The sequence below is a fragment of the Megascapheus bottae genome, chromosome 16 (assembly GCF_031878675.1).
Source record: "Megascapheus bottae isolate mThoBot1 chromosome 16, mThoBot2.hap1, whole genome shotgun sequence".
NCBI lineage: Eukaryota > Metazoa > Chordata > Mammalia > Rodentia > Geomyidae > Megascapheus > Megascapheus bottae.
In genome coordinates, this window is record NC_143524.1 from 40,963,628 (window position 1) to 40,982,396 (window position 18,769).

The following is an 18,769-nucleotide window of genomic DNA, read 5'->3' on the forward strand; positions in this document are numbered from 1 at the left end:
ACCACGTACTTAGAAAAAGCCAGAAGTGGTGCTGAGGCTCAAGTGGTAGAGTTCTAGCCTTGAGAAAAATCCAGGGGCAGTCCTCAGGCCCTGAGCTTAAGCCCAGGACTGGCAAAAAAGAAAAAAAAAAAATGCTAAGGGACAGTCCTCAGGCCTATAATTCAAATTCCAGTACCAACATAAAAAAGAAAGGGCTGGGTGCAGTGGCTCACAACTGTAATCCTAGCTACTCAGGAGGCTCTGATCTGAGGACTGTGGTTCAAAGCCAGCCCAAAGCCCAGACACTGAAGTCTGTGAGACTCTTATCTTCAATTAACCACTAGAAAACCGGAAGTGGTGGCACTGTGGCTTAAGGGATAGTGTGGTAGCCTGGAATTGAAGGGCTCAGAGAAGATTCCAAGGCCCAGAATTCATATCCCATGAGCAACAAAAATAAATAAATAAATAAATAAATGGAGGGAAGGGAGGAAAATAAAGAGAAAAAAGAAGAGAAAGAAGGAAAGAAAAAGTGGTATGGTCATGGAATACTAGTCAATAATCTAAAGGAATTCATCTTTAAAAAATTATTTTTGTTTAAAAAAAGTCATAAAGGTAATGTACAGAGGGATTAAAAGTACATAAGTCAGGTACATTTAAGGAGCACGTCTTTGATACACGCAGCAACCTGGATGAATCTCCCTCCAGTCTCTTATGTTAATTAAAAAAAAAAAAGTATACAGTCCTTTGATCCCCCTCAAAAAAAAAAAAAAACCTAGCCAGTCCAAAAAAATTATAGATTATACACTTAACTATTCCCTTTAATAGCATTCTTTTTTTTGTGGGCCCTGGGGCTTGAACTCTAGGCCTGGGCACTGTCCCTGAGCTCTTCAGCTCAAGGCTACTGCCTTACCCCTGGGGATGGGTGTTGTCTCTGAGCTCTTTAGCTCAAGGCCACCACCTTGAGCCTCAGCCCCATTACCCCTTTTCTAGTGATTATTGGAGATAAGAGTCTCAGTCCTTTATGGGTCTTTAGTGCCCAGGTTGGCTTTGAACCGTGATCCTCAGATCTCAGCCTCCTGAGTAGCTAGGATTACAGGCGTGAGCCACCGCACTTGGCTTCTTTAATAGCATTGTTGAAATGACAAAAATTAGAAAACACAATAGGCTATATAAGAGGAATGGAATGGGAAGGAAGAGAGTATGGCCACAGAAGAACAATATGCGAGACCTGCAGTGCTGGGACTTCTGTATCTTGACTATATCAATGTTGATATCTCATTGTTTTTTAGTATAAAATGTCACAGGTTGGGTGAATTTGGTAAAGGCTATGTGGTTTCTATTTCTTTTCTCCTTTCCTTTCCTCTCTCCCTCCCTCTCTCCCACCCCCACTTTCTTTCTTTGTGTCTGTCCTTTTGGTCAATTGTGGAGCTTGACTCCAAGCCTGAGTGGTACTGTGTCCTAAGTTTCTTTGCTTAAGACTAGCACTCTACCACTTTGAGCACAGCACCACTTCTGGTTTTCCTGGTGGTTAATTAGAGATAAAAGTTAGGAACTTTTGTGCCTGGGCTGGCTTTGAACCATAATCCTCAGCTCTCAGCCACCTGAGTAGCTAGGATGAGCCATCAGCATCCAGCTACTTTTTCCCTTGTATTATTTCTTACAACTGCTTGTAGACTATAATGTTTTAAAGAAATTAATTAGAAAGATAATAAATATAAAATATATACAAAGCAAGTATATTAAAATTAAAAGGATAGGAAAAGATGTCAGATCAACAGTATAAAAGTACTAAAAAGGTGAAGTAACTGTATTAATTAAAAATAGAATTGATTAACAGGCATGGTTTACAATGATAATTACTACATCAGAAAGCTATAGCAATGAAAAACATAAGCAATAATAATAGGTTCATAATACACTAAGCAAAGCCTAACAAGAAACAAAAGGAGGAAGATAAAATGCACAATTATATTTGGAGATTTTAATACATCTCTCAGTAGTTGATAGACAAAAAGTAACATGAAGCTGGGCACGGTAGCTCATGTCTATAATCCTAGCTAATCAAGAGGCTGAGAGCTGAGGATCAAGCCAGAATGTGAGACTCCTATCTCCAATTAATCACTAGAAAATGGGAAGTGGGACTGTGGCTCAGGGGGTAGGGTGGTAGCCTTGAGCTGAAAAGCTCAGAGACAACACCCAGGCTCAGAGTTCAAGCCCCACGACCTACAAAAATACATAGATAAATAAAAGTAGAAAACCTGATGACCTTATATCAATTCAAGAAATAGACTTTCTAAGTGACTGGCAAATTGTATTAACCTTTTATGGAAGTAAAAAGAAGCAATGTCATTCTCTACAGACTGTTTTAAAAGTACCAGACTTGATTTTTGTTGTTTTTGTGGGAAATAAATAGTCTCATGGAATTTACTGCTCTGGCTGGTTTCAAACTTCAGTATTCTGATCTCAGCCTTTTGAGTAGCTAAAATTACAAGTGTGAGCCACCAGCACCTGACACAAATCTTACTTTTTCTTTTATTCCACTATATAGAAGAGGAACCTAGAAATAAAGTCTCTCCTGCTCTTTGAAATAAATGGTGATAATTCAGAATTCCATTTCACCTCTACTACTCCCTAAAGAGGCAGCTAGGAACAGAGGGGAGGGCTTATATAGCACTTTTTCATGTCAGAAGAAATGGACTCCAGGCATGCTGCTGGTTCTTGGATGTGTATAAGTAGGCCTGTAGAAATGGCTGGCAAAGTTTCATACCTGGGCATTCGGCCAGTGTTTGCTTCTAAAGCTGATGAATTTGTAGTCTAGTGTTTCAAAGCTATTGAGACCTTATGGATCTTGTCTTTGGTGCTGAAGAGACTCTCCACCTCATATTTCTTCCAGACTAAAGGCTCATTTCTCAGTATCTATCCTATGCTGGGTCCATCACCATACTTCTTCATGGCCTGACACTCTGCCCTCCTACAATGCTTGGGGCCATGATGAGTCCTTGAGAGAGAACAGTTCCCTTCAAGAGTTCCAGGATGGAATAGGTGAATGCTAAGCTCCTTTGCTTTTGTTCCTCAGTTTATCTGATATTCCCCCTTCCCTTCTGAGATTGCAGAGTCTAGAGATCAAGTTGGTCATCCATCTTCCTCCTGTCTCTGTTCCTTCTATCCACACCTACCCATTAGGACGGAAGGAAATATTTATTCCCTTGTAAATGTACTACTTCCTTTTATGTTTTGCTCTTTTAACTTACCTTTTTCCAGAACTCAGGACCTCAAACTTTCCCTTAGCTTTTTCCTTTCAAGGCTGGTTGCTCTACCACTTGAGCCATACTCTCCATTTCTGGATTTTGGCTGCTTAAAGGAGATTAAGAGTCTCTTGGATTTGTCTGTCCAGACAAGCTTTAAACTACAGTCCTCAGCCTTCTGAGGATGTAGGCATGAACATCTGTTCACCATTTATGATTGTTGACGACAGCAGCCTCCTCAGTGTCTGGAAGAATCCCTTGTGTGGAAGGAGACTGAATAAATAATTGTTGAATGAACAGAGCACCTTGTATGTCATTAGTTTATTTTTTTCTTTTTGTGGGTCTTGGGGCTTGAACTCTGGGCCTCAGCCTTGTCCCTGAGCTCTTCAGCTCAAGGCTAGCATTCTATCCCTGGGCCTGGGCACTGTCCCTGAGATCTTCAGCTCAAGGATACCACCCTACCCCTTGAGCCACAGCCCCACTTCTGGTTTTCTGGTGGTTAATTGATGATGAGTCTCTTGGATGATGAGTGTCCTGGCCCTGTCCTCTCCCCAGCTGCTCAGCTCATGCCATGTCTACCTCACAGTAAACACAACCCCTCACCTCTCAGTTGCGAATACAGTAGTCTCCCCTCATTGTGTCTTGTTGTGTCTCCTGAGCAAATTCCACCCTCCTTCCAAAACCCAGAAATCATTCCTGCAACCACTGCAGCTTTTATTTTGGGGAGAGGGCTCAGGGCAAGGGCGGGCTGCACACGTGGACTCTCCGTAGGACACAGGTGTCAGGGCTGAGCTTGGTGGGAAGTGGCAGATACATCAGGATGTTCCTACTGTTCAGTTTGGTGATGCCAAGGGGCCCTGCCATGTACACAGGACAGCGGTATACGGCCAGGCCATCTGGGGCTGGCAGGTTACTGGAGCCGGGGGCCTGTGCCCTGATGCTGACAGGAGGCAGAGGGCTGGGCTGGGTGGAATTGGTGTCCAGCAAGGCCCCCTCCTCCGAGTCCCACTTGGCGTGCAGGACTTGTAATCCGATCAGCAACAGTCCCAGTTCGGGAACTGTGGGGTTGGGGCCGTTCTCCACCTAGGGGCACCAAAAACTAGTCAGACACAAGTGGGGAGCTGGGCGGGGATAGGGTGGGAGGGAGTGTGATCAGAAAAGTGACTGGGGTAGTCAACATGGAATGTCAATAGATTCTTGAGAGGCCTATGGGGAAAAGAGGGGTGACGCCAAGATACCCGGAGGTGCAGAAGATGGTTCAGCTCCTTCTGGTTATGTCTGGAACCTGAACCTTGACTAGCTGGAATGCTGGTGTGGGCCAGGGTGGCCTCCCAACGCAGGGCAAGTAGCAGGCGACGGGGGTGACCAAAGGCGGACAGGTGAAAGATGCGCTGCGGTGTCTCGTACCCTTCATCCCCATCCTTACCCAGGTAGACAATCAACTGCTGCCCACGGCGGGACAACTGCCGTAGCCATTGCCAGGGTGGTTGCAGCCCAGGTGGTGCATGGCATCGCCAAGGCCTGGGGAACTGGCCAGCCCAGAGGGCTTGGGCCACCTCTGTGCAGCGGCGAGAGGAGCATGGGGGTTTGCCCTTCAGCTGCTGCAGCAGGCAGTCAAGGTCACGTTGGAGCAAGACCACCAGCTGACTCAGTTCCAGCACCTCATTCTGGAGGAAGTCTTGAAGAGGCTGCACTCTGTGGGGGCCCAGCTTACACATGACAGAATGGTCTTCAGGGGTGTGTTTGGTCAGCAGATTCTCCAAGGACTCCAGCCTCCCCTTGATTTGCACTAGGCGCTGCCGCAGCCGCCTCTCTGCTTGCTGGGAGGCTTGGCCAGCTGCAGGAACCCAGGAGGTTGAACACTGCTGCATGGCATGCAGGAGTGCTTGACTCCGGCGTTGCAGCAGCCAGTCTCTGGAGGCCTCACTCAGGCCACAGACCCCTGGCTCAGATGGTGTGGGTAGCAGGTGTATCTGAGCCTTGAATTCGGCCATGGCATCCAGCTTCCCTAGATCTGGGAGTTGGAGGTGAGGGTTGAGGGACAACGTAGATTTGACCCCTACTCCAGAGCTGAAGGAGTAGGCCATCATCTCCATCCCCAAACTGTGACTATGATCCCTTATCTGCCTTCTTTGCACTGCTGTCCACCCCGACACAGATAACCTGCCTGAGGCTTACCTGGGCTAGGCATCAAAGTGGCCAGCAAATACTGAGGTGTGTGTGGCTGGACCCCACTCATGTTGCTGGGACTCAGGCAGGCTTGAGTGAGGCTAACCTGGGCCTTTGTGTCCTCGGTGTCTCCCAGAGCACCTCCGTAGAAAATGGAAGCTGAGGATGAGGCCAGAGTCTCTCAGTTCCAGTCCCTCTGGCTTCTACTAGCCCTCCCAGCCAAATGTGTGACTTAATGGCCTTCTTAAAGACTCACACCCCCCTTTCTCCAGGATCCTGGAGGACAGACAGGAGGCAGATCTTACCAGCCAGCTCCTGCATGGCAACGTTGGGATTGCTGAGGCTGGCCCACAGCTCATTTTGGATCTGAAGGACTTGGGTCAGGGTTAATTGACTCCTGGGGGAGGAAACACATACACACACATACACACAAAAAGAATTTTTAAAAAAGAATACCAATATTCTGAAGATTCAAATCATTTCTCCTTCCCAAACCTCTCTCTTCTGAGTTCCAGGGCTATGTGGCCTCATTAATCATTGGACTGGGAACTGCAGATACAATTTACTTCTATCTGAAATCACCATCCACCCCCTAGAAAAGCTGTTCCAGCTCTTAGTCCACTGAGAAGTGTCACTAGTCACCCAATTGTCATTCCCAGCTCCCTCTTCCCCTCGTCATGTTTCTTCTCCAATCCTATCCCAACCTCTACCACCCACGTTATGATCCCCTCCTTGGAAACTACTAGAATACCATTTTTTTTTTAAAGGCCAAAACTGTTGTGCTTGCCTCCAGGGCTACCTCCTTTGGCCCATTCTCCACAAGCCAGAGAGAACCTTCTAAAACATAAATATCCTCTCCTAAGGAAAACTCTTCTGTGGCTTCCCACTGTCCTCAGACTAGCATCAGCCCGCTCTCTCCCCGGCTCTCCACAGCTTCACTTGTAGGTTTTTGCTAGTGAATTGGAGATAAGCGTCAAGCTGGGTGCTCGTGGCACCTAGGTGCAATCCTGGCTACTCAGGAAACTCTGAAAACAGTAGTTCAAAGCCATCCAGGGCTTTATCTCCAGTTGACCACCAGAAACCTGGAAGTATAGTTGTGGCTCAAAGTGGTAGAGCACTAACCTTAAGTGAAAAAGCTTACGGACAACACTCAAGCCCTGCGTTTGAGCCTGGTGACCAACAACAAAAAGTCTCTTGTATTTAAATGTCTGCTGCGGCTGGCTTCAAACCATGACTCTCAGATCTATCTCCTGGGTAGCTAGGAAATACCCACATGAGTCACTCCAGCATGCCTTAGCTCAGCTTCACTGAAGTCTCCCTCCAGAGCTTACTTCCCCTTGCTCAGAAAGGCCACAGTTCTACCTGATTTGCTTCAGTTTTATTTTTTGTGGGTCATGGGGCTTGAACTCAGCCTGGGTGCTGTCCCTGAGCTCTTCAGCTCAAGGCTACTGCCCTACCCTTGAGCCAAGCCCCACTTCTTGTTTTCTAGAAATTAATTGGAGATAAGAGTATCAGGTCCTTTTGTGCCTGGGCTGGCTTTGAACCTTGAACCTCGGTTCTCAGCCTTCTTAGTAGGTAGGATTACAGGTGTGAGTCACCAGGCCGGCTTTGCTTTAGTTTTTAAGACTCAGTTCATTCGGGAATCTCAAAGTCCTAAAGATTTCCTTCCCCTCACTCATTGGAGATACAACTTAGTTTTATTCATGTGGAAAACACTGTTGAGAGACTAGCTAGACTAACTGAATAGGATGATGGGTGGTAGATCTTTTACCAGCGCCCCCGGTGTGCCTGCAGCTTCATCCCATAGAGCTGCCGGTGCAGCAGGAGGCCATGTAGGAGGAGCAAAGGAAAGATCTGGGTTGGGGGCTGCATGGTGGATTCTTGCTGGGCTAATTCCACATTGTTAATCAAGATGTGGTTCAGCTCCAGGGATTGGTCCCAGAAAATGGGCAAGGAGTGTTGAGTCAGCACATCTGAAGAGGAAGCAAAGTGGTGAGTCAGTGCTGCCCAGCTTGCTGTCTTACTTCTGACTTGATAACCTGTGGGAGCCTGCTCCTCACCTGGCAAGGAAGCTTTAGCTTCTGTAGACACAATAAGCCAAAGACGGAAACCTCTGTGGACAATGGCCCTAGTCCTGCTGTCCGGTTGAGTGAAAGGTGCTTCCAATTCCTTGTCTGAAACCACTAGAGTTAGAACAGAAACAGAGATCAAGAATTCAAATGGTGGGTGGGTTCCCAAGTCCAGGATCAGACCTGAGATTGGAGCGACAGGATTCAGACACAAGGCCAAAGAAAAGGGACTGGGCTCAGGGCTGATAGGTTGGTCCTGAAGCCCGAGTGTTCAGGCTGAGGCCCACCTGTAGAAACCCTCATTCTGGAAGCCACCTCTAGATAGTAGACCCACCAGTGGCACCATCCAATAAGTTCAGCAAGGGCTGCAGCAGATCTCTTGGCCAATGGGGCATCAGATGACAGTTATCCAGCACCAACCAGTACCCCATGACCATAGCCTGGCACAGACTGCTGATGACCACAGAGACTGGATCCCAGGCATCAGAGCCAAGGGCGATCACCTGCACTTGCTTCTGGAGACAAAAAGAAAGAAAGATGGCATAGTGACTCATAGTGATACTGGGTGAATTGTGGCACTTGAACTCTGGGCCTGGGCACTGTCCCTGAGCTCTTCAGCTCAAGGCTACTTCCTACCCCTTGAACCACAGTGCCACTTCCGGCTTTTCTAGTGGTTCATTGGAAATAAGAGTCTCATGGTCTTTAGTGTCCAGGCTGACTTTGAACCATGATCCTCAGATCTCAGCCTCCTGAGTAGCTAGGATTACAGGCATGAGCCACCGAGCCCAGTTCAAAATAATCTTTTAAAAAGCCACAGTAATCCAAAATGTGCTTTAATAATTCAGAAAGAGCCAGTAGAATGCTTGAGAGGGGGTTTCACTTCCCCCAGGCCAAACTTGGCACCCAGCCCCCAAGAGCCTGCTTAGTCTGTTGCTGGGAGGCTAGGTTCATACCTGTGTGTGGATGGCTGCTAGCTTCTGGATGAAAGTCAAAGGATGCCCCAAGGCTGTGGGGTGACTGGGTGGTGGAAGCAAGATGAGTATGGGCTGGGTAGGCTGGCTGTGCTCAAAGGGTATGATGGGCTCACTCAGGTTCTCATCCAGGGGCTGGCCCAGAAGGCTGGTGGTGAGGTCCGCCAAGGCAGCTGCCAGGCACTGGGGTCGCAGGACCCTCCACAGAATCAGCTTCTGAAAGAGGCTAAGTGGCTCCGATCTTAGCCCAGGTGCAGGACCCAGCACTGTGGATGACAGTGACAGGTAATCCTGCCAGACTTTAGGGTGTTCTGCCAAGGATGCACGCAGCCCGGTAAAGGGGGCTAACCGCTCCAATACTGCACATTCCTGCCAGGCACTCAGCGCCAGCCATGCCGGCCGACCCCCACTGGACGCTGACTTGCTGGGATTTCTGATGAAAGAGCTCGTCAGTCCTGGCCACAGAGCCAGCCTCTCTAGCTTTGGTGCCTGGTTTCTCACACTCAGCAGAGCCAGGGCACCTAAGGCACCCACCAAGGGTACATGGGTCAGTCCTAGTATCGCCGTGGTGCTTCGCAGTAGGCAACGAGTCAGTTGTCTTTTCAGCTTCAGCAGGTGACTGGCCAAGTCCTCTCCGTGCCGGCTGTCGTATGGTTGCATGCTGTTTAAAGCCCGCTTGGTAGCTGCCAGCCAGTTCTCTGGGCTCATATGGAAAAGGGGCAGTAGGTTCTGTAGGGAGCTGAGAGCCTCTATGATGGCCATCCCGTGCCAGACCACTTGCTGGTAGGGGACCCACAGCACAATCTCCCTCGTCTTCTGTTCTTCTAACTCCTCAACCTGGGCCTGCAGCTGACATATCTTTGCCTGGACTCTCACCATGTCCCGCAGAAACTTGGAAGGTTTCTGTTGCACTGTACTCCGGTACAGTAGTGCTGTCAACAACCGCTCCTGCACACATAATTTATGGGATGGATCTGGTCCTTGCTCACGGTCCCCAAACATCTCCCAGCTCATCTCCGCCTCAATACTTGGGTCCTTCCAAAGCTCATCCTATCCCACGGACCGGGCCCCTCAAGCACCTCATCAACTTTAACAGCTTCGCAGGTATCCAGGTGTGTGGTCTGTAGGTCCTGCCAGCGTTTCTTAAGCTCGGGAGCCTCTCTGCACAAAATTTCATGCAGCATCTGCTCTTCTAGTACATCCATGTTTATGCCTAAATCCAGCACATTCATCCCCTTCAGCAGCTCACAACCTAGCACTTAGAGGGCCATGGAAAAGATGCTTAATCCTTTCTTCTTGGCAGAGATATGGCATGGGGTGGATGGGGGGTGGGGAATGGGAAGGACAGGAAGTATGGTTCTCCACAACAGTTCTGAGCTGGCTCTGGGCTAGGTGAAGCCATCTGTGGGCAGGTCCTAGGAGCCTAGGATGTCCACAAAGTTGCTGCACTAGCAACTTACCCTGCTCCCAGTCTTACCGTTTTCCAAGGCATTAAGTGGGAGGGTAGTACTCAGATAGAGACAGAAGCCAGGCTGCACCTCGGGTGGTCTCAGCTGGTCTCGTTGCAGCAGCCATTGGAGTTCCCAGCACTCCAGGCCCAGCTCCATGCTGGTTAGGAGCACAGGCTGGCCTGTGAGAGGAAGCAAGGACAACTACCTACCCACAATGCCAATACCCATGCCATCCAACCCCTTGCACAAGATCTGGCTCTGATCCGGTTCGTTCCCTTACCCTTCCACATAGGGGGAGGAAGGACAGGAGTTAAGTGCTACCTGACAGGCGTTGACGGGGAGAGGGGTCTGTGTGGTCACAGGATTGGGGGAAGACTAAAAGGGAGGGCATGATAGGTGAGGAGGGCAGGTTCTCACCATTGGCAGCAGCCTCCCGGAGCTGAAGACCCAACTCTGGGTCAGCACCTGAGAGGACATAAAGACAGACGGGAGGCAGAGGCTCAGCCACAAAAGTGACTTTCCACTCCTGACTCTGGGTTGCAGTCTCCTGTTCCTCTTCCACTGTCTCCTCTTGTTCCTGCTGCTCCTGGGTTTCACTTTCTTCTTCCTTTGATTCTGTCTGCTCCTCAGCCTCATCTTCCTCTTCACTTTCGTCATCTTCTGTATCTTCTTCATCTCTAGTTAGATCTCTCAGGAAGGTATTCTCTAGGACAGACAAGACGGAGAGGAGTGGAGGAACCTGCAATTGTAGCGGGCGCCCTTCATCCAAAGATTCCATTTCAAAGAGGATAGATCTTCAAGAAGATCTCTTAGAATAGCTTCTTATGCTCTAAGACTTCATTTCTTTATCTTCCAAATTGACTTGGCATTAGTGAGGACCTCATAGGCTGAACTGCAGTGGTACATAGAAGGGCACATAGCAAGTGCTCAGACTCCAGAATTCTAGGGAGGAGGTTAGTCATCACTAAAATTGGCCATATTTCTGCCCCTTCTGTTGGTTGATTAGAAGAGTCAAAGTGGGGGGGTTGGGAGTTTGGTCTAGTGGTAGAGTGCTTACCTAGCACGCAGGAAGACCTGGGTTTGATTTCTTGGTACCACATACATAGAAAAAGCTGGAAGTGGTATTGTGGCTCAAATGGTAGAGTGCTAGCCTTAAGAAAGCCCAAGGACAGTGCTCAGGCCCTGAGTTCAAGCCCAGGACTGGCAAAAAAAAAAAGAAGTCATTATCTCTTTCTCCTTTTACCTAAGCTAGTAACAACTAAAAGAGCTCTCATTACTATGGATCTTAGTATGGGGGCGGGGAGGGAGGTGACATAAGTGAAAGGCTTGGCCATCAGGCAAGGCATTGTGATGTGGTGGGCACAGGTGTTTCTCTAAGCAATGATCATAACAACCATTCACAGTTGACTCATTGCCTCCTCTACTACAGCTAGATAGGATTTTTTTCCAGGGATTTTTTTCTAGGTTCTTTTATAAATAGAGGCTGCCAGGTTCACGGATTAGTATATCCCCTTTTATTGCAAATAAATCACTTTCAAACTTAGCAATATCATTTATAATTTCACAGTTCTGTAGTGTTACAAGTCCAGCATAGCAGAGCTGGAATATCGGAACAATATTCTACTAGAGTAAAATCAAGGTGACTTCTAGGCATAGTAGTCTCATTCCAGGCTTAAGATCCATTTTTAGATTTACTGTTTTGTTTTTGTAATGTTTTGCTTTGATTTTGAAATGTTTATCTCACTATGTTGCTCATACTGTCTTCAATCACTGTGGCTCAAGGAATCGTCAGGTTCCAGCCTCCTGAATTGCTGGGATGACAGGTGCATACCAGTGTATCTGGCTCTTACTGATTTTGGACAGTAAGTTTTGATTTCCTTCTTATACTTGCCCTATAGCTTTTCTGTTTTAAACCCAGGAACATTTTATTGACTTGTTCTTGTATTTCAAATATTTTTCTTCCTCCTTTCTGCTTAGAAGAGCTCATTTGATTACAGGACCCACAAATTTAATCCAGGATAAGACCTCTATTTTAAGAGCAATTGATTAATAATCTTAATTATATCTACAAGGTCTTTCATATCTTATAAATGATGTCAACACCAGAAGAAGAGCATTTGCCTAGCAAGTACGAGGCTATGGGTTCAATCCTCAGCACTTGGAAAAGGAATCAGGGAGAAAAAAAGGTAAAGGAGAAAAAAGGCAAAGGTTGTGGAGATCAAAATCTGTCTATCACATGTGGCTACTCAGACTACTGGAAGAGCTTTTACTTTCTGGACAAAGAGACATCGGTGGTCAATGGCTATCTATGTACCGGATATCTATATGGCAGATATCATATAATTATGATGTGTGGATTCATTTCTAGGGCTTCTGTAACAAATTTCCACATACTTTATTCTCTTGTCACCTCTTGTGGAGCCCACAAGTCTGACATGCTGTCCCAAAGCCTTCTAAGGGACCATCTTTTCTTGCCTTTGATTTTTTGATAGTTCTAGGTCTGTATTCCTTGGCTAGTGGCTGTACACAGCGAATCTGTCCCTCCCTTGAGATGGACTTCTCTTCTATGTATTTACCATCTCTTCTGCCTTTTCTAAGATGCCAACCAGAGGGTTTTGAATCCATACACATAGGTAAGATGATCCTATTTCAAAGTCATGAACTTCATTACTATCACCAAAGGCCCTTTTCCAAAGTCATAGTACATTTTTTTCCCTCATCTCTACATTCTTACAACCCCTTCTTTCAGGAAAACACTCCGTCTTCCTTCTAGGAAATGTGCCTTCCAACATGCTTGCCTGATAGGTCCGAAGAAAGCCAATAAAATTATTCCCTTAGAATTTCAAACACTGGCAAAGGAGAGACTTCTCAGATGAAGAGGTAAGAATAGCAAAGAAACATGAGGAAATGCTCAACATCCCTGGCCATAAAGGAAATGCAAATCAAAGCAACTTTAAGATTTCATCTTACCTGAGGTTGATTAGCCAACATCGTGAATTCAGTCACCAAAAGTTGATGGAGATGTGAGGGAGAAGGAACCCTATTACACCATTGATGGGAATGTAAACTAGTGCAACCACTCTGGACAGCAGTTTGGAGGTTCCTTAAAACACTAAACAAAGACCTTCCCTATGAGCCGGCCATACCACTCCCAGGTATCTAACCCAGAACCACCATAAGTCAGGACACTGAAAAGACACTTTGCACATTCACTTTCATTGCTACACTATTCACAATAGCCAAGGTATGGAACCAGCCCAGATGCCCTACAATAGGTGAATGGATTAAAAAATGTCCTATACACAAATAAATTTTACACAGCCATTAAAACAAGTATTATGTCATTTGCAGGGAAATGGATGGACCTAGAACCAATCATGTTAGTGAGGTAAGCCAAAATTAGAGAAACATGCAGCTCATGTTTTCTCTCATAAGCAGAAGCTAGATATAACATACACTGGGACATGATAAATTACATAGAACTCTAGACATTCACATACAGTGAGACCAAAAGAAAATATTCCTTTTTTTCATTTTATTTTTTATTTTTGAGGTAATGTATAGAGGGGTTAGAGTTACATTTGCCAGATAATAGGTGCATTACTTCTCACACATTGATACCCCTTAAAGGAAGATATTCTTAGGAGAGGAACTCAAAGGCACAATGCCTATGTGCTTCTGATCGTATAAAATAGTATTTATCGAAACAAACTAGGAAATGAAAACAAGAGACTTTTTCTTTGTTTTTGTTTTCATTTCTTTTTGTCTTTTTTTGTTTATCTGTCTTTGAGAGGGTAAAGGGGGGCAGAGACAACAGAGGAACAAAGGGTAAGCAGATGCAGCAGTGATATTCACCAGATGTTGTGTTGAAAATGAACTACACAACTCATGGGTGAGAATGGGAGGGAAAAATTGGGAGTGAGGGAAGAGGTGACATTGTCCCAAAAGAAATGTGTTCATTACCTGATTTATGTAACCCCGCTGTACATCAATTTTCCAATAACAATAAAAAAGAAGTTCAAACACTGGATACATTTGAGCAGCAAAGTTCTGAATTATGAGCAAGTTTCCAATAATACCAAGTAGAACAACAAAATAGAAGATCAATGGCCTGGGTAACCAGTCTGGGACCATGATAATGTGTCAAAATCACTAACAAAGTAAAGGTGATGGAGTTTGTTAATAGACTATAGGCTGGTAAAATTTGGGCGATGCTAGCCACACAAACTTAGCGTCTTCATCATGACAGAGAAGAGCACACGAGGCTCAAAGCATTGGACAACTCAGACGCCTCTGGTAACGTTACCCCTGGCTTACCAAAGGTACTGGTGGATTCTGAGCTTAAGCATATATTCTCTTTCATCGGCAGTGGGTCCAGCCACGTGAGTGCCTGTTTGCTGGAGTCAAGCAGCAGGGGCCAACGGCAGCTGTAGTAGTGAGTTCGGCTTCTAAGCAGCAGGCCTATCAAGCGGGCGGACCTAGCCTGGGGCTTCTGGTCTCGGTCCCACTTGAACTGTTCAGCCTCACAGCTCAGCAGAGAGAGGATCCTGAAGGGACAGCGTGTGGGCAGCAGAGGCACCTTTGGTGGCATGATGACAGATTTCTGTTTCAGTGCCTGTGCTACATCATCTGGGCCCAGGGCCTCCTGAAAGCCCCTGCACAGAGCCAGCCACTTTTCTAGCATCTCCCGGCGCCTGGGTGGTGGGAAGGGACCCAGGTAGATGATAGCAGCTGAGCACAGGAGGGCATCTCCGAACATAGTCATGCAGAGTTCCCTGAGTTTCTGGTGTGTCGGAAAGAGCAGAGGGCATGAAGGTCAGTGAGGGAAGCCAGCAGAGGGTGTATGTGTGGAGAGGGACAAGGTAGGATCTTGGAGGAAAACTTGGGGTCCTAAGGGGCAGAAGGAACTGAGAATATGACATTTGGGAGGGGCTGATTACCTGGAGGTGCATAGTCCAGGTGTGCATGGGGGTGAGCAGTGCAGACTTTATGGGCCATTCGTGATACTGGCCGTAGTGTGCTTGATTGAGGCTCTCCAGCATACGGTTGTAAGAGTCTTGGGCTTCCTCCAGCTTCTTAGCCAGGTCCAAAGTAAGATCCAGCAACTCTTGGGCTAGAAACTGGTAGTGGCCTAAACGAGCCTCCTCTCGAACTAGTGTTGCCTCCACCTGCTGCAGCAGCAGGCTTGTGGGTAGCCCCCGGCGCTGTGCCATGCCATAGTGCAAAACGGCCCACAGCCAGATTGCCAGGTTTGCTGTGGGAATGCTTACTACCCGAAGCTCTGCATCACTCATGCCTGGAGCACTCAGAGTTTGCTTTAACTTCATCAGCTCGGAGTCTGTCAGCTTCTCCTTGGGGAAGAACACCAGCTCCTGCAGAACATAGGTTGTACAGAAAGAGAAGACCTGAATGCTCTAGACCTTGACCCAACAGGTCTAACCTCACCTTTCCAGGCCTCCCCTTCTTGCCTCTCTCCTCGCCCTCCTCATCCTTACCTGATAAAAATCGTCGGTGCACAAGAGCTGCTTGGCGCTGGTCCAGCCAGTTTCCCGGTGGAACAAGTCACACAGTGCATTTGTCACTCGGACTACGGGTTCTGGTGGCGCTCGATAGCTCCGGATCTCCTCAAAGTCAGACACCTGCAGCTGGCTCAGGGGACCCAGAAATGCTTTGCCCATCTAAACAAGGAGAGGAGCATGCTGCAGAGCAAACCTAAGCATTTCTTCTCTTTCTTCAAGGTATTTCTTGGAAGACTCATTATGTCCCAAGGAGTCCTCACAAGGAGACCACCCCACACCATCTCATTACCTGAGTCTTCAACAAGAGTCACCTCCTCTTTCCTCTGTGCATCCTAGGAGGGGCTGTCCTCTCTCCAGAGAGGGGCAGGGCAGGGCAGGTGGCAGGAAGAGCCTACCTGTTCCAGGAAGGCATCATAATGAGCCTGCAAGGCATCCCGCTGCTTGATTAGGTTGTCAATGAGGTTTTCCTGATGCCGACACTCTGCTAGCTGCCGCCGGTACTGGAGCTTGCTCTGGTCAAGCTGATGCTGCAACATTCCCACAGTCTGTGAACAGAGAAACAGGCCCTGTACCACCACAGCCTGGAACATTCCCGGGGGCGGGGCATGGGGGGGATACCATGTGCTTGATAGGAGGGTCTGTGTCTGTCTGTCAGTGGTCTGTGAGTTAGACATCCAATAGCACAGCCCCAGAGAAATGGGTGCTTCACCAAACAGGACTGGGCAACTATTATGCCCTGCTCCTTATTTTACTTAGACTTTTGGGCAGACATCATCTCAGAAGACTTCCCCCCTCCCTTTGGAATGAAGCTCCTTTCTTCGCCTTCAGCTCTTTCCAACTTCTCTGGCTGTTCTTTCTCAGACATTTCCTTTACCGATATATTGTAAACATAGTATATTATACTAACATGTGAAAAAACTGTTCAAATCTTTCTTTGTAGCCATATTCCTACCCATTACCATCTGCTTCGTTGAAATCTCCACTTGGATGCCTGGCAGGCCTCTTAAGACTCTATCCACACCCCCCCCCCAAAGAACATTGTTTATGCATGCTTAATGTTCCTGTAATCTTCCTATTCTCTTTGAGCTCTTTTCCCCAGAAAACTTGCAAAGCACAGTCACATTTCTCAAGGAAGAAACCAAGCTGGTTGCTATGCTTAGACCCACTTCCTAGCTTGTCTTTGAGACCTTTTTTTTTTTTCAATTATATCTCTTATATGGCTCTCACGCCACCTCCAACACCTATCACTCACACCCAAGATAACACCCCTTAACTATGCTGGTTTACTAACTAGTTTCTCTGGTTCTCCTCTTATTCCTGACTTTGAACCATGGTCCTCAGATCTTAGCCTCCTGAGTACCTGAGTAGCTAGTATTCCAGGCATGAGCCAGCGGTGCCTGGCTACATGAGCTCTTACAGATAAAACATCTAGAAGGGGCAGGGAGTGTGGCCTAGTGATAAAGTGCCTGCTTAGCATGCATGAATCCCGGGGTTTGATTCCTTGGTATCATATACACAGAAAAAGCCGGAAGTGGTACTGTGGCTCAAGTGGCAGAGTGCTAGCCTTGAGAAATCCCCAAGGACAGTGCTCATGTCCTGAGTTCAAACTCTAGGACTTGCCAAAACCCAAAACAACAACAAAAATGTAGAAGAGCTGGGTGCTGGTGGCTCACACCTGTAGAATCCTAGCTACTCCGAGGAGGCTGAGATCTGAGGATTACAGTGTGAAGCCAGCCCAGGCACTCAAGTCCATTAGATTCTTATCTGCAATTAACCAGTAGAAAACCGTAAGCGGTGCCATGGCTCTAAGTGGTAAGAATGCTAGCCTTGAGCAAAGGAGCTCAGGGACAGAGCCCAGGTCCCAAGTTCAAGCCCAATGACCCACAAAACAAACAAATAAAACCGCTCATATTCCTGAGAACTGTATTGGAGCTCTAAAGGAAAAGTGGGACAGCAGATGTTGGGAGAAGGGAGTGAGAGAGAAATACAAGTTAAGGAAATTGAGAACACTTATATCTCGTATACTATTTAAATCCCCTTGCTTCTTTGGAGTAAGAGTGATATTCCACCTAACACCATTTCTAATCTCATTTCTTTTCTGTGCATTGTATATTTCATGAGGACACCATGGTATAGGAGGAAGGGAAGCAAGATGGCAACCAAAGGTGAACCAATTAGCAGGGATAGTGGTTTCAAAGGAAGAAGTAAGCATAGAGGTTATAGTAAAACTGTAATTCTCTTCCACACGCCTCACTAGAATCCAGAAATCTTGAGAGTATGCCATATTGCTTATAGTCTATGTTCTAGGGGCAACCAGAGGCAAGATACAGTCTGGTCTCAGTTGTCTCATGGGATGCTTTTGAGCCTGAGATCTAAGGGAAGAGGCAGCAAGAATTAGAGTTCCCATGGGGAAAGGGAGACTCAAGAGAAGTAAGAACAAGGCTCGCTCTGGTTGGTGCCTCTCAAATTTCCCTTTGTGCTTTCTGCGTTGACACAACTGTATAGGTCCCACAATATTCTCCCTCTTACCCGGTGGAAGCATTTTAGCTCCTGTTCCAAGTTCAAGACCCGGCTGGTCTGGACACTATGCTGGTCAACTAGTGTTCTCAGGTTCTCCACAGCATTATGAAGCCTGGAAAGACATTGATGTAGTGAATTGTCTCTAGGTTACAGGAGGAGGAGCACTGTAGGGAATGGGATAACTTACCGGTAGGCTCTAGCCTTCATCTTCAGGGTCATTTGTTGCTGCTGTAGCATGAAGGTGTCCAGGAAGTCTAGGAAGGTCCTGGGAGTAACAAGTGGCAGTGAAGGGCACAGGTGTGCATGGTAGTAGGAAGCCGAAAGATGGATGAGAGCCATGGCTTTGGCTATACTGGGGATTGAGGCTTGGAGATCTGGACACTTCAAGGATTCTGCAATGAGCATGGCTTTAGTGTGGCTTTGTGTACTTGTAGGTGAATGGGAGAGAAAAGAGTCCCTTTCCTAGCTCATGAAGGGGGACAGAAAATGTCAAGGGAATGCAATGAGAGAAGAGAAGGGGGGGGAGAGTCTGGTCTAATAATAACTCTTATTAGAACTTGGTAAGAACAAGTGAAAATGGCTCACTGTCATCAAGGGGTGGGCTCTTAGCACTCTCCAGGTAGTACTGGGCAACCTTGACCAGGGAAGCATGGTCCCAGGGTTCATAGCGGTCAATGCTGGCAGAGGCCAGTTGAAGGAGCCGCAGAAGAAGAGGGGAGGGTAGCTGCATTGGGGCCTGGCCATCTTCAATCAGGAAAAACATGTGCAGGTGGCAACACACTTGCTGGAAGAACCTGTAGGCAGGCAAAGAGCTCAGCTGCTGTCTTCCTATTGACAATGTTTGCC

General features: G+C 47.1%; 1 protein-coding gene across 1 annotated transcript in view; it reads right to left on the reverse strand.

Annotated features, from left to right (window-relative positions):
* Positions 1-3,714: 3,714 nt before the first annotated feature.
* Dnhd1 (dynein heavy chain domain 1) overlaps positions 3,715-18,769 on the reverse strand; it is a 57,516-nt gene continuing 42,461 nt past the window's right edge. Inside the window, exons 27-44 of the mRNA XM_090348267.1 lie at positions 18,509-18,717; positions 18,111-18,315; positions 17,933-18,035; positions 15,799-15,948; positions 15,380-15,562; positions 14,825-15,256; positions 14,165-14,667; positions 10,302-10,561; positions 9,911-10,063; positions 9,513-9,691; positions 8,416-9,381; positions 7,797-7,977; positions 7,454-7,576; positions 7,165-7,366; positions 5,699-5,790; positions 5,403-5,552; positions 4,463-5,238; positions 3,715-4,307 (exon numbers count right to left, since the gene is read on the reverse strand). Of these exons, the coding sequence (XP_090204393.1) occupies positions 3,957-4,307; positions 4,463-5,238; positions 5,403-5,552; positions 5,699-5,790; positions 7,165-7,366; positions 7,454-7,576; positions 7,797-7,977; positions 8,416-9,381; positions 9,513-9,691; positions 9,911-10,063; positions 10,302-10,561; positions 14,165-14,667; positions 14,825-15,256; positions 15,380-15,562; positions 15,799-15,948; positions 17,933-18,035; positions 18,111-18,315; positions 18,509-18,717 (5,218 nt within the window). The 3' untranslated portion in view covers positions 3,715-3,956. The remainder of the gene's footprint in view (positions 4,308-4,462; positions 5,239-5,402; positions 5,553-5,698; positions 5,791-7,164; positions 7,367-7,453; positions 7,577-7,796; positions 7,978-8,415; positions 9,382-9,512; positions 9,692-9,910; positions 10,064-10,301; positions 10,562-14,164; positions 14,668-14,824; positions 15,257-15,379; positions 15,563-15,798; positions 15,949-17,932; positions 18,036-18,110; positions 18,316-18,508; positions 18,718-18,769) is intronic.